Source organism: Sinocyclocheilus rhinocerous, unplaced genomic scaffold, assembly GCF_001515625.1.
Source record: "Sinocyclocheilus rhinocerous isolate Xijiao unplaced genomic scaffold, SAMN03320098_v1.1 scaffold475, whole genome shotgun sequence".
Classification (NCBI taxonomy): domain Eukaryota; kingdom Metazoa; phylum Chordata; class Actinopteri; order Cypriniformes; family Cyprinidae; genus Sinocyclocheilus; species Sinocyclocheilus rhinocerous.
In genome coordinates this window covers 202,872-218,066 of record NW_015646677.1, presented here as the reverse complement: position 1 = coordinate 218,066, position 15,195 = coordinate 202,872, and the positions used below count along the sequence as shown (strand labels likewise).

General features: G+C 37.1%; 1 protein-coding gene across 3 annotated transcripts in view; it reads right to left on the bottom strand.

Annotated features, from left to right (window-relative positions):
- Window positions 1–3,134: 3,134 nt before the first annotated feature.
- LOC107707971 (serine/threonine-protein kinase TBK1-like) overlaps window positions 3,135–15,195 on the bottom strand; it is a 25,225-nt gene continuing 13,164 nt past the window's right edge. For 2 of the 3 annotated variants that reach the window (XM_016512095.1, XM_016512094.1), the window contains 12 exons: window positions 13,743–13,801; window positions 13,526–13,617; window positions 12,084–12,185; window positions 11,918–11,996; window positions 10,525–10,646; window positions 9,425–9,501; window positions 9,308–9,347; window positions 9,118–9,219; window positions 6,846–6,942; window positions 6,669–6,769; window positions 4,939–5,010; window positions 3,135–3,589 (listed from right to left, as the gene is read on the bottom strand). In XM_016512095.1, the coding sequence (XP_016367581.1) occupies window positions 3,538–3,589; window positions 4,939–5,010; window positions 6,669–6,769; window positions 6,846–6,942; window positions 9,118–9,219; window positions 9,308–9,347; window positions 9,425–9,501; window positions 10,525–10,646; window positions 11,918–11,996; window positions 12,084–12,185; window positions 13,526–13,617; window positions 13,743–13,801 (995 nt within the window). In that variant the 3' untranslated portion in view covers window positions 3,135–3,537. The remainder of the gene's footprint in view (window positions 3,590–4,938; window positions 5,011–6,668; window positions 6,770–6,845; window positions 6,943–9,117; window positions 9,220–9,307; window positions 9,348–9,424; window positions 9,502–10,524; window positions 10,647–11,917; window positions 11,997–12,083; window positions 12,186–13,525; window positions 13,618–13,742; window positions 13,802–15,195) is intronic. The other variant, XM_016512092.1, reaches the window with a different exon arrangement.

The window sequence follows — 15,195 nt, the reverse complement described above, 5'->3', positions numbered from 1 at the left end:
AGAGAGTGTGTGTGTGTGTGTGTGTGTGAGAGAGAGTGTGTGTGTGTGTGTGTGTGTGAGAGAGAGTGTGTGTGTGTGTGTGTGTGTGTGTGTGTGTGTGTGTGTGTGTGACAGAGAGTGTGTGTGTGTGTGTGTGCGTGTGAGGGTGTGTGTGAGTGAGTGAGTGTGAGTGTGTGTGTGATGTTTACTCTGGTGGCTGCTGTGACAACATCTCATCATCTCATCTCAACACACTGCAGCATCTGCGAGATTCAAAACAATTCCAACCCAAAAGATTCATGACGGATTCATTCGAGATTCGCTGAGGAAAACCCTCGTTTATACTTACATATGACGATCATATCAACTCAATATCAGCTCAAACCCCTGATTTATGACGGATAACGTGTGAATATATTAAATACGCATCACCTCCTGTGAGATGTTCGGGTCTTCTGAAGGCCCGTGGATGTCGAGCGTCAATAAAACGCGTCAGTCATGTCTAGATCGTGTTGTTTTCATCACACATTCACTCAATCGTCGTGTTTCTGTCAGATGCTACAGATCAGATGGAAACGCACCTCAGTTTCTCCTCTTCACATCAACGCGCTTCTTCTTCTCCTCCTCCTCGGATCGTTTATTTCCTCCATCACGAATCCGCGTCGATTCCCATCGTCTTCATCATCATTAGAGTGTTTCTTTATATTTTCTTTACATCAGATTCACAAATCAATCGCAGCATCCAGTCGCGTCCAACTCGAGACGAGCAGATCCGCGCGTGCGCTCCAGTGTATGCAAATGAGTCGATCCGTGACGCGGCAGTTTGATTGAGCTCATGAATGGCAGAGAGCTCTCAGATTTGATCAAAAATATCATAATTTGTGTTCCGAAGATGAACGAAGGTCTTACGGGTTTGGAACGACATGAGGGTAAGTAATTAATGACAGAATTTTCATTTTTGGGTGAACTATCCCTTTAAATGAAATCGTTGTGTTGTGGATCCGAATCATCCAGAGAGCTCGAGCTGAAGCAGAAATTCAATTAAAGCCATCCGAGACTGAATGCTGAAGATGCTCCTCCAGAGACATTAATTAGGATGTGAGTGTGTGTGTGTGTGTGAGTGAGTGTGAGCGTGAGTGCGAGTGCGTGCGACTCGAGACGAGCAGATCCGCGCGTGCGCTCCAGTGTATGCAAATGAGTCGATCCGTGACGCGGCAGTTTGATTGAGCTCATGAATTATTCATATGCGAGTTTTAAAACTGTGCCAATTATATTTTCTATCCTCTAAATCTTATCCTCACGCAAACATTTCTGCATATTATATTATATATCACGAATCCGCGTCGATTCCCATCGTCTTCATCATCATTAGAGTGTTTCTTTATATTTTCTTTACATCAGATTCACAAATCAATCGCAGCATCCAGTCGCGTCGAACTCGAGACGAGCAGATCCGCGCGTGCGCTCCAGTGTATGCAAATGAGTCGATCCGTGACGCGGCAGTTTGATTGAGCTCATGAATTATTCATATACGAGTTTTAAAACTGTGCCAATTATATTTTCTATCCTCTAAATCTTATCCTCACGCAAACATTTCTGCATATTATATGTTATATTGTATTATATTAAGGTCCTCAGATTACTGAAATGAAAACCGGGGACATTTCCTATTGAAACATTTAAAATATCATTATATAAGTAATGATTATAATGATGTTTGAGGATCAAACTACCCCTAGTTTTTTATTTATATACAAAATCACACTATGAAGAACAGTAAATATTAACTATATATAGCAAACACACACAAACAGAAATATATTGTAATAAAATTATGACTTAAAAACACATTACAATAATAAACCAATATGAGAACATAATAAATAAACACAAATAAACAAAACAGTATTTAACAAATATTTAGTTTTAACATTTTCTAGCTTTATTATGTTATCATATTCACAAACTTCAAATGTAATTTTATGTTTATACCTTTGGAAATGGATCTATCCCTGATTAGGCGTATTATTTTACAGAGTATGTGATTACTGCAAATGCAATTGTTTATAGTTTATATATATATATATTATATATATATTCTGTATTATATTTAATAAATAAAAAATATATAAATGTAATTATTTAATTACTATAATAGCTTTGAAATACGTTGAGTAACTGCAAAAATGTGTAATAAAAACATGACTTCATATAATAATAATTATTATTATTATTATTCAGTCCAGGTTACTTGTGTTTCTTTAAGTTCTCTCTCATTCAGCTCTTTGTTATCGATTGCTGTAGCAGGAGATTCGTCTTATCCTTCCTCACAATTTCATCAGTACATTATTTAGCATGTATTCTCGTGGGAACAATGGCTGCTCACTGACTGTGTTAATATCGAGCCTACACTAGCATTTCTGCATTTTATTTCAGAGCTCTGGTTCAGTTCATGTTTAATGTGACAATGTTTAGTTAATTATCTAGTCCTTTCTGCTACATATTACTATTTATATTATTAAGGTTAACACTTGTACACGCTTTACATGATCATTAATACATTATTTAATGCGTTTGTCATCGTCTGCTCCCCAATGTAGAACAGCGTGTTCACCATAGATATGTGTAGTAGGTAGATGCAGCATATCTATGGTGTTTACTATCATCATGATTGAGGATATTAGGACGCGCGCGCTCTGGTGGTTGGCTCTGACGTCAGTGAATATGAATGTAAATGAGCGTCACGTTTTACACAACTGTTAGTGGATGTCTGTGTGTTGCCATGGCAACAGCGGCTGAGCGGAGACTGTGCTTTTGTGTCTGTTGTCATGGCAACTGATAACTGTATCACCAGAGATGCAGAGAGGAGGATGATGCTTTCTAATGCAGCTTACAGACATGAAACCACATTTTCAGCTGACCTTTGACCCCCGGTGTCAGTGTTTCAGGTGCTTTCAGAGCAGCTGCATATCGTGAATAAGCCAAACAAAAATTCCCAGTACATAACCAGCTAAAACAGTCATGCGTGACATGAATCGCGAATCGTACGGGTTCACGGTGTCTGTTCGGTCACACAGAACTATACGAAGATATCTGTGAACAGAAGCAAAGCATTATGGGTACAGATGCGGTGTGAGAAATTAGAAACACCAAGGTTTTATCAGAACTCAGCTGTTCTTTTTACTCATTTACAGAAACAAACATTAATGTCTATAAAATAGTGCTTTCATTTACACTGAAGGAAAACACTTTTGCTTTAGTGAATCGTCAAGAGTCCTTCAGTAACGTTCACCAACACGAGCAGGAGCGTTTACTAGCCGCACAGATGCTTATGGAACATAACGATGACGAATATACTTTATTTTCATGGCGAGAACAAAAATCAAATCACTTATTCGGAGTTAAGAGCAACTCTAGTTTATAGAGTCTAGAGAATTAACGCAAGATTAAAATAATGGCATAAAGTAAAGTTTAAGACGTGTATTATTTACATTCTATTCATATGTACAACTAACAGTGTGTCATTTGTGCCGTGATGATCCGAGAGAGACGATCTCGTCACATCCGATCCACGGCTCTGATGCCGCCGTCCACCGTCAGCGTCCCGAACCTGAAACACAAGCGCCACCATAATTACAGTTTGATGGGTTTTGCATTATTAATACTTGGGCTGTCACAATATCACATCATTATCATGGCCATTTACACTTATTGGCCTGTTTAGACAAGCCTTCCATAAAACAAACAAAACAAGCCCTGCAAATGAATAAAAGAACATGCTATACAGACACTTAATATTTAATGTAATCTAATGATTTGTTAATTGAATATACAGTATTATACTTTCTATAAAACACTTGCAATCAGTCTTAAAAGCTGTTTCGGGCTGAGTTTTTGTTGCATTTACAGCTTTTGACCAGCAGGCGTTACCAGCATTTCAAGTGATTCGAAACAGTGAGTCATTTTGCATCAAAGCTTCGAAAAGGCTTGATTCTCCCATCACTGACTCGTCCAGCGTCAAAGTACAACAATACATGCGAATAACAACATATTTTTACTCCAAACTCGCGTCATGTGGCTGATGTGGCTTCTTATCACAGAATGAGGCAGAAATTATATTATTTTATAGTATTCTGAACAGTGCTAAAGGCTATGTCTATTAGCATTGCATTATAAATATACATTGTCCTTATAAAAAATACCCGAGATGGCTTGTAGAACACAAATAAAGAATATACTGTCGCAACAGTGTGTTAATTCTCTTCATGTTTCATCAGCCAAATATTTCTGCATTTCTTCTTTTTTTTATGGGCTTTTATGCATTTTTTATAGATAGGACAGTAGAGAGAGACGACAGGAAAGCACTGGGAGGAGAGAGGGAACGGGATCGGCAAAGGACCTCGAGACGGGAATCGAACTCGGGTCGCCGTGAGCGCAGTTGCGCTGTATGTCGACGCAGTGACCACGAGGCTATTGGCGTCGACAAACATTTCTGCATCAGCTACAGTGATAACGGATGCCCTTGTCCATATAAGGGATTTCCTGGAACGTAATTTGTTTTATTACTCTTATGAGTCTCTCTTGTGGAGCTTCTGTGCGAGGGCGCCCTCCAGTGGTGAGTATGAATGAAACAAATTACATGTGAGAGTTTAGCAAGGAAAATGAATTTTCATTTTATGATTCATCATCATGGTAATTGCCATATATTGTGACACCCCTAATTAACACAATAATGATATTTAATATTTAAATATTACGATCATCAACTGTATATTGCAACACCCCAAATTACTACTGTTTTTGAACCGAATTGATCTGAATAATGACTCTACAGTCCTTTGTAGAGCTGAAATTGAATTTGTTTTCAATTTGATGAATTTTGTAACATTCACACTGTTATTTTCCTGTTTCTGTATTGTATAAAGCGCTATAGAAATCCAAGTAAATGTAAAGGTTCACCTCTCCAGGAACAGGTTGTTCTCCGCCAGCTCCTTCATGACTCCTTCCATCTCCTCCTTCAGCTTCTTCATCCTGTTAAGCAGAATTATGTGTTTATGACGGTGAATTTTCACTGGATAACTTAACCCATTCTGCACCTGTTGTTAGATTACACACCCCTGATTATCATCGGCTCTGATTGTTTACGACGCTACGCTAATTTCTAAGATAAAATAACTAGGGCTGTCAAGTGATTAAAATATTCAATCTAGTTAATTATATGATGGTTAACTAATCCAATTAATTGTGGATTAATCACACATCAATCGACTTAACAAAAAACTAGCTTTAGAAAGAAATATTAAGATTGAACGCATTGCATAAATAATGATAACAATAAAATGTGTAGTGTTTTTTTAAGCATATTGAAATAGCAAATGCATTTTAGAAAACAATGAAATTATTAGGGCTGCCCCCTAATAGTCGACTAACCGTTAGTCGACGAGAAGAGGCTTGGTCGACCAAAATTTTATTAGTCGCAGAAAAAAAATTGGTGTCACGCAGTCCGTGACGAACAGATCGTTAACGGCTGGTCTTTGTGGTAATACAGTACATCGGGCATTCATCAACCTCAAATATGGCTTATCATCTGAAATATTTAAGTATTAGCAACTTGGCCGCTCAGTCTAATGTTAACCTAGAAAAATGTGCGCTATTCAAGTGTCTGTGTGGAGTGTGAACAGTAGCACTTCACTGCAGGACAGATGGGGGCGCCGGTGCGCTCACTTGCTCTTAAAATACTCCCGCATTTTTGCTCATACAGATAAAAGTAATGCATCTTTCGAATCTGTAAAGACTCTACGTTTATTTGTGTGCACTCACAATAAAAACGAAATGTTGTGCTTTTGTAAAATAATTAAAGCAAACAGGACACGCTTTCTGCCGTCTCGGTCTCCGTGAACTTGAGCGCGAAACTCCGTGTATACCTGCCTTACAGACATGAAAAATATATCTATAAAGAGTGAAATGTCTGCTTTTAAATGAACCAATTCAAATGGAAAATAAATATTCTCAGATTATGTCATCCGTATGAAACATGCATACAGATGCATCACTACTGCAGAGATGACGAGTCAGTGTCGCCGACTTCATCTCTGAAGCCGAAAACAAAGAAAGCACTGGTTTATCGATAAATTATTAAAATGTTAATGCAGTCTCCTTGCTGTTTTTCCCTGACACATTCATAAATATTATATCTGCCGATGTGCTGTGGCAAGCTTTTTTTGCGTGCGCTTGAGCACTTATTAGGCTATGTAGACAATTAAAGGCTCATATTTATATGGTTTATTAATAAACATGCGACTAATAGTCGACTAATGCTTAAAATGAACGACTACTAGTCGACCAGAAAAATCTTTAGTTGGGGGCAGCCCTAGAAATTATACTCTAAATATCAAAGTAAATGCGCCAGTAGGTGGCAGCAAGTCACTGTCTTAAGGAGTGAGTCGTTCAGTCATTCATTCAACCGATTCGTTCAAACGGCTGATTCATTCAGAAACGAATCAAGTGACTTGACACGTCTAATTGAAGAAAACATTCTGGAACGTTCTATTTACATTAAGAAAACTTTCCTGGCTAACCAACGGGGAACATTCTTGGGAACCAAAAATTGTTAGCTGGGATGATGCTTTTAGTCTGTAATGATCTGGACTGAGTGAATCAGCGTCAGCGGACATGTGCTTATCTCTCACCCCAGCGTCATCTCCACCAGTGTGTTGGGACTGAGGTACGCCTGCGGTTTGATTCCTCCAGACGTCATGGGCACCATCTTCTGCGGTAACAGCTCCAGCAGCTGCACACATGAGAGCCGTTAGCGTCTGCGTGCCGTTACAGCGCAGCTAAACGCACAGCACTTCCTGTTTACTCACTTGATACACGCGCTGCATGAGCAGGGTCACTTCCTGTTCCATGCTGCTGAACTGACCAGTCAGAGACAGGAGGTGCTTCCGCACGTGATGGAACTTCCTGTAAGGAGATGTTCATGCATCAGTCACTGCATGTGTCTGTCCAATCTCCAGAACATCTCAGACACAGTTTCCATGGCAACACAGCAGAAGAGCCATTGACACTGCGCTCGCGCACAGAATACAGCAGTGTACAAGAGGTCATGTGACAGGGGTTTTACTGCGGTTACTTACCTGTGGTAAAATCACCGTAAAGGCCCGTTCACACTAATGACAAAAACTATAAATGTTAAATTGCCCCTATTATGGATTTTTTGAAAATTACCTTTCATGCAGTGTGTAACACAGCTCTATGTGAATGAAAACTGAAAGTGCACCGTGTATAAAGTTATTGTCTCTCAAAAGAAAGAGTCGACTCTGAATCACTGAAATGAGTCGTTTTTAAAACGAATCCCAAGCCGTTTCATGTTGACGTCAACATGAAACATTAGCATATTGCCAGTCCACTTGTTGGTCTTTTCGCGTTGGTCTGAATGAAAATGCTAATTCATTCTTTGCCACAAGTTGTGTCGCTTTTGGAGCGGTAAAAATAGAGGTTTCCACGGTAACGCTGTACACAAAGCAGCACTGCGCTCACAAACGCTGCTTTATCAGGCATTACAGGCGAGATGAAATGAAAATGAGACCAATCGGACCAATCACTGCAGATTAGCGTCACGCAAAGGAGGGATTTGGAAAAATTAATCATTGAGCGAACCATTTGGGAGTCGTTGAGCAAGTAAGGAAAAAATAAATGCATATTATAAGACAATGAAAGTGTTTTTTGACCTTGCATGCATGTCAACCTGTTGTTGGAGACTCCCAAAACCAAAATATGAACCTTTCATTACCCATAATAGGGGCACTTTAAAGTTTTAATAATCGTTCAAATTCTGTAAGAATAGTGAATTCACACCACAACTATAACGATGCAGAAGAACAATATCGTTGGAATCGCTTTCAGAGAGATTTGTGTCCAGCTGATGAACGATAAAAACATTAACAGCCAATCAGAATCTATCCTGCTTTAAATGACAAAACTGCAGCATGATTATAATAAAAAGAATGATATTTCACGCTCCTATGGATGCTAATATAGTTAACATTAAAGTTAACGTCCGTTTGTGTGGATGCTAATCTAGTTATCGGTAAAGTTATCATGTGTTTGTGTGGATGCTAATCTAGTTATCGGTAAAGTTATCATGTGTTTGTGTGGATGCTAATCTAGTTATCGTTTAAGTTATACATTTGCGTGGATGCCAAAAAGTTTATTGTTATAGTCATTGTCTGGAGTGGAAGCTAATACAATTATGGTTATAATTATCATCCTTTGGTGTGGACGCTAATACAATTATTGTTAAAGTTATCGTCCGTTTGTGTGGACGCTAATATAATTAACATTATAGTTATCGCCTGTTGAAGGCAAATATAGTTATCGTTATAGTTATTGTCCGTTGGTGTTATCGTTATAGTTATCGCCTCTTGGTGTGAAGGTAAATATAGTTATTATTTATACTATAGTCTGTTTACGTGGACACTATAATAATTATCATCATAGTTATTGTTAACATTATTGTCCGTTGGGGTGGATGCTAATATAGTTATCGTTATAGTTATTGTCCGTTGGTGTGGATGCTAATATAGTTATCGTTATAGTCCGTTGGTGTGGATGCTAATATAGTTATCGTTATAGTTATTGTCCGTTGGTGTGGATGCTAATATAGTTATTGTCCGTTGGTGTGGATGCTAATATAGTTATCGTTAGTTATTGTCCGTTGGTGTTATCGTTATAGATATTGTCTGTTGGTGTGAAGGCAAATATAGTTATCGTTATAGTTATTGTCCGTTGGTGTTATCGTTATAGTTATCGCCTCTTGGTGTGAAGGTAAATATAGTTATTATTTATACTATAGTCTGTTTACGTGGACACTATAATAATTATCATAATAGTTATTGTTAACATTATTGTCCATTGGTGTGGATGCTAATATAGTTATCGTTGTCTTTTCAGTGTGAACGTGCCTTAACACATGAACTCAAGCAGCTTGAAACAGCAATATAATGAAAAACAACGATCAGTAAATAGATCCATGACTGAATAATAACATTTATAACTGTAATAATAATTTCTAGTTGGACTGTTTGGATCTCAGGTGAGCTTCAGTGAGCTCTAGACTGCTGAACGAGAGCCTCTTACTTCATCCACTCCTCGCTCTTGGAGATGAAGAGGCGATATTTCATGGCGCACTCGTCTGTGAAGAGCGCCCGCGCTTTGGTGGCTTGAAGAACCAGCTTTTGCCTGCAGAAAGCAGAGAGATTCGTGTCATCATGATTCTGCATCACATGCGTTCAGTTCTTCAGCTACAGCGAACACACACGATACTCACTTGTCAAACTTGTGGATTTGTTCTTCATTATAAGGCAAACCTGAGGAGATAAGACACGTCAAACACATAAAAAAAGCAAACGAGCGCTGATGAGATCTCAGGAGCTCACAGACTCACGTCTCTCGGCCTTGTCCTTCTTGAACTGCTGGTAGATGCTGCTGATGGCATCCAGAAGAACCTTGATCCTCTCCACACTAGACGAGAGACACAGAAACACAGTCAGAAATCAGAAACTCAAGTTCACACTTAAAATGTGTCCACTGCAAAAAATAATGTTCTTCCTCTGTATTTTTGTCAGGGCTATTATAGTATAAAAAAACCTAAACTGAAGTCATAAAAAAATATTTTCATTACTTGAAACAAAATAAATGTTAGCTGAAATTATATAAAATATAAATATAAAATAAAAAGTAAAAATTTTCCCAGCTAGTTTCCAAAGCAACTTTTCTCATTTTCATTTAGTTTAACCTGATGGTCTAAAATAAATAAAGCTAAAACGGAAATAAAAATAAAAGACTATATAGACATATTTCAAAACAACAGATAAACACTAATAAAAACACACAACAAAATTTGTAAAACTTTAAAATTAACATGTAAAATATAAAAATCAAAATATTTAAAAATGTATAAAATATATAATATAAAAAAAAACATGTTTTATAAAAAATGTTAATATATAAAAAAATACAAAATATTAACAAAAACTATAATAATATCTCAATGATACTAAAATAACAATAATCATTTTTTGTCTCGTTCTCCAGTACAAATATCTAAACATTCTTAAATCAAGATACATTTACTAGATTAAAAGCAAAATGACTTAAAATATTAAGTGTTGGCCACTGGCAGATATTTGTTCTTGTTTTAAGCTTAATTTTGATATATTATTCAGAAAACAAAAACTTAATATCTGAAGTCACTTTGCTTCTCCAGTAAATTTATCCTGATTTTATTTTCCTTCAGCTAAAGTTTATTTTATTTCAAGTAATGAAAATGGTTTATTTTTCTAAGTTGCTTCGGATAAAAGCGTCTGCTAAATGAATAAATGTAATTTAAGGAAGTTTAGATATTTGTACTGGAAAACAAGACAAATGTGATGAGGAAGAACCTGATTTTTTGCATTGTTATGAACAGCGCTTCGCCCCGTTTGTTTTGAGGAAATGAGACGTTTGGTTCTCCAGGGTAATGAACGCTGAAGCAGTGACACTCACTTCCTGTCCTCGGGGTGCGTTCCCACTTGCTGCGTCCACGTATCGGTCAGACTTCCTCCCGGCAGGAACATGCTGCTGATGTCCTGAAGCGTTTGCTCCATGGAGCCCAGAGAGCTGGAGAGCTGCACACAGAGCAGGCGTGATGAACACGCTTTCATGAAGAGCTCACGGTTGCATGAAATCAGTATTTTGACTTAAGGGTATCCCCTGAGGGGAAAAGATTCCCTGAGGCAAGGGATTTCATTAAGAGCGTTGCAACAAACTTCTTAACTGTCACTCTTACTTAAGTGTTCATACGAAGTGTTTCACTGTAGTTTCCGGCAACATACGGCAATGGGCGCCGCGGTTGCTATAGTTACTACATCTCACAATAAACAGAACATAACGAAACAACCACAGTTCGGCTTCACGGGGCTTATTGCTTTTATAAAACGGTTATTCTATATACGTAGTAAGGTTTCACAAAATAAAACGGAGCAAATAAAGTGTAATGATATTAATAAAAAAACAGTATTCTTCCACCAAACAATGTAACTCCTCAGAAACAGTTGTGGTTGCCGAGCAACAGACAAACATAAACAAAGGTGTATGTTTGTAGAGTAATTTACAACAGCTTAGAACGCGGCTCAGCCAATCAGAATCAAGGACCGGAACTATCCGTTTTATAAACTAATATATACTAATGGAGAATACCAAGAGCACAGAAAACAAAAAAAACATGAAACTGGACTGTGGTAAGATGAAGGATTTACTGACGGTAAAACTGAAACTCTCTCAATAATTGCGTATCAAAATAGGCTATTTCGATTATTAGAACGTGCCTTGATACTTCCTCCTCTTCAATTAACCTAAAATCAGCCAATGCGTTTGAGTTTAAGATGACTTGAGGGAGCTCTTTTGGTCCCTTTAAAATGTATTAAGGTGAAATGGTTACTAAAGACTTTGTAGCAACACTTATATAATTAAGGGGAATACTTAATGGAAGCCCAGGGTTGCCAGGTTTTCACAACAAAACCCGCCCAATTGCTACTCAAAACTAGCCCAGCTGTGTTTCAAGGTGGATCCCCTCGGTAAAATTCGCATTTCAGGGGCTAAATATCATGTTATTGGGGTTGCATCAACCCACGTACATGAAAAACAACCCGCGGCAACAGTGGTAAAGTAGCCCAATTTGGCAACACTGTGGCAGCCTTAAGGTTCCTAGGTTTTTTCTTGCAACCCAAGTTTCCCTTAACCTTATAACTAAGGGATTTAAAGTCACCTACATCTTGGATGCCCTGGGGGTAAGCAGATAAACATAAAATTTTCATTTTTGGGTGAACTATCCCTTTAAGGGCTTTCATGCAACCGGGCCCAGACTTTCATGAGACATTGAGAATCATCAGCATCTCACCCGCATCACTTTCTTCCTCGTGTCCCGGATCTCCTCACACTCCAGCGACAGGAGGTTTCCCTGCATCAGAACCTCACACCTGAAACACACACACACACACACAGGGAGCTCATGAAGATCTGGCGAGATCTCGCTCAGAGCTCCGTCTGAAACACGCGTCACTCACAGCTGCTCGGTTCGCTCCAGCGTCTGGCTGCAGTAGTTACACATGTGAATCACCTCCGTCTTCTTGTGCGCCTTCTCACTGTACTCGTCTCTGATCAGCTCACTGAAACACAACGTTCATATAGCGCTTACAGACCACTTCACACAAATAAACAGGAAAATAACAGCGATAAGGCTGCAAAAAAGCTGTAAAGAAGCTGTACAGAAGACAATAGAGTCATTATTCAGAATGATTCAGTTCAATCAGTTCAGTAACAGTGTTAATGCTGCAAATTCTTCACTTATGAAATGAATTTCAGCGGTAAAGCAGCTCTACAGAAGACAATAGTCACTGATCAGATCAATTCAGTTAAATTTTGCTTTGATTCAGTTCAATAACAGTTGTATAGAAGCTCTACGGAAGACAACAGAGTCATTCTTCAGAATGATTCAGTTCAATGTTCAATCAGTTCAGTAACAGTGTTAATGTTGAAAAATCTATCAGTTATAAAAGGAATTCAATTTCAGTTGTAAATCAGCTCTACAGAAGACAATGGTGGCATTATTCAGAACAATTTAGTTCAATTTTGATTCAGTTCAATGTTTAATCGGTTCAATTCAATAAGTGTTAATGATGCAAAATTCATCAATTATGAAACCAATTCAATTTAAAGCAGCTCTACAGAAGACAACAGAGTCATTGTTCAGACCAATTAAGTTCAATTTTGATTCAGTTCAATGATTCAAAATGATTCAGTTCAATGATTCAAAATGATTCAGTTCAATGTTTAATCGGTTCAATTCAATAAGGGTTAATTATGTCAAATCCATCAGTTATGAAACCAATTCAATTTAAAGCAGCTCTATAGAAGACAACAGTGTTCAGCTCAATTCAATTTAATTTTGATTCACTTCAACAATAACTCAATTTCAACTATGACAAGTTCAATTTCAGCTTAAAGCAGCTCTGCAGAAGTTAATAGTGTCATTATTCGGATCAATTCAGTTCAATTTTGATTCAGTTCAGTGTCAATGCTGTCAAATTCATCAATAATGAAATAAATGTAATTGCAGCTTTAAAACACCTCAGAGTCATTATCCAGCATGATTCAGTTCAGTGTTGATTCAATTCAGTTCAATAGTGCCATTATTCAGATCAACTCAGTTCAATTTTGATTTAGTTCAATATCAATGTAGTAAAATTCATCAATTATAAAACAAATTTAATTTCAGCTGCAAAAACAGCTGAGTCATTATCCAAAATGATTCAATTCAGTGTTGATTCAATTCAGTTCAATAGTGCCATTATTCAGATCAATTCATTTAATCTTGATTCAGTCCAGTTCAATTTCAATCATGAAACAAGTTTCCGTTGTGCAGCAGCCCTACAGAAGACAATAGTGAATAAATTCAGTTCGCTTCATCAGCGTGAGTCGCTTCGTTTCGTTTGATTCATGAACTCACATCAGGCCTCGGACACCTTTCCTCACCAGCTCCTGGTACAGAAGCAAAGAATCGGACGTCTTCCACAGATATCCAACATCACCTGCAAACGTCTGAGCAGAAACACGGCCAGCAGTGATTAAAATAAACCATATTTCTGACCAAACTCAGATTAAGAGACTCTAAAAGCAGCACCGTGCTTCTGATTTCACTAAACGGACCGGAAGTCGTTTCTTACCTTGGCGTAGCTGGCGTCTAGATCCAGATCATAGCGCGGCTGTACTTTAGGTGGGCTGGCTGCAAACACAAGCCATCGTTATTATTAGCAAACGAGCGGTTATTAGCAGGGATTAGTGCTGTCAAATAGGGCTGGGTATCTATTCAGATGTCCCGATTCGATTCGCAAGCTCTCAATTCGATTCTCGATTTTTTGATTACATTCAGTGAATATAGTTTTAATACAAATGCTACTGATATTTCTAAAAAAAAAAAAGAACAGTAACATCAGTTTATAAATGGTGAATTAATAAAAAGAAATCAAGCCTAAGAAATTTAAACCTATTCTTTTTTTTGTATAGGGTCCTTAATAGGGCCTTATAAAATGTTCTTAATTTTTCTGGTAATCAGATGAAGGCATAAAACATTCATTTAATTTATCCTAATCAAATGAAAATTAAACCCTTTTATTTTTTCGGCAAACAAAGTGCTGCACAACAGAGGTTTACTATTAAAATTAAAAAGAAAACAGATGTGATTATTCCTTTAAAAATAAAGATTTATTAATATTTCGATTCGATTCTCGATTTTTTTATTACATTCAGTGAATATAGTTTTAATACAAATGCTACTGATATTTCTAAAAAAAAAAAAGAACAGTAACATCAGTTTATAAATGGTGAATTAATAAAAAGAAATCAAGCCTAAGAAATTTAAACCTATTCTTTTTTTTGTATAGGGTCCTTAATAGGGCCTTATAAAATGTTCTTAATTTTTCTGGTAATCAGATGAAGGCATAAAACATTCATTTAATTTATGCTAATCAAATGAAAATTAAACCCTTTTATTTTTTCGGCAAACAAAGTGCTGCACAACAGAGGACTAATGATAAGATTCACGTTAATCAGATCTTGTTTTAAATGTGTGCTGAAATAAATACTGAAAAAGATCGATTCGCAGCTTTTGAGAATCGATATCGAATCGACGTCATTTAAAAAAAATGATTAATCGAAAAATCGATATATATATTTTTTGGGCCCAGCCCTACTGTCAAACAATTAATCGCGATTAATCGCGTCCAAAATAAACGTTTGTTGACATAATATATGTGTGTGTACTGCGTATATATACACAATACATTGTATGGGTCAAAATTATCTATTTTTCTTTTATGCCAAAAATCATTAGCATATTAAGTAAAGATCATGTTCCATGAAGATATTTTGTAAGTTTCCTACTAGGGCTGCACAATTAATCGAATTTCTAATCGATTACAATTATGGATGCCACAATTACGTAATCGTTCAAAGTCCACTTATGTTATTCTGCACGCTTAAGATGCTTTTTTTTTCTTTCTACATGTTATCTTAAGGGTTTTTCCATTGTTTTAATTTTAGTTTTAGTATAACACTATAATACCATTTATATTTTTACTTTTTTTTATCATTTAAAGAAGAAACCAATCTGATGTATAG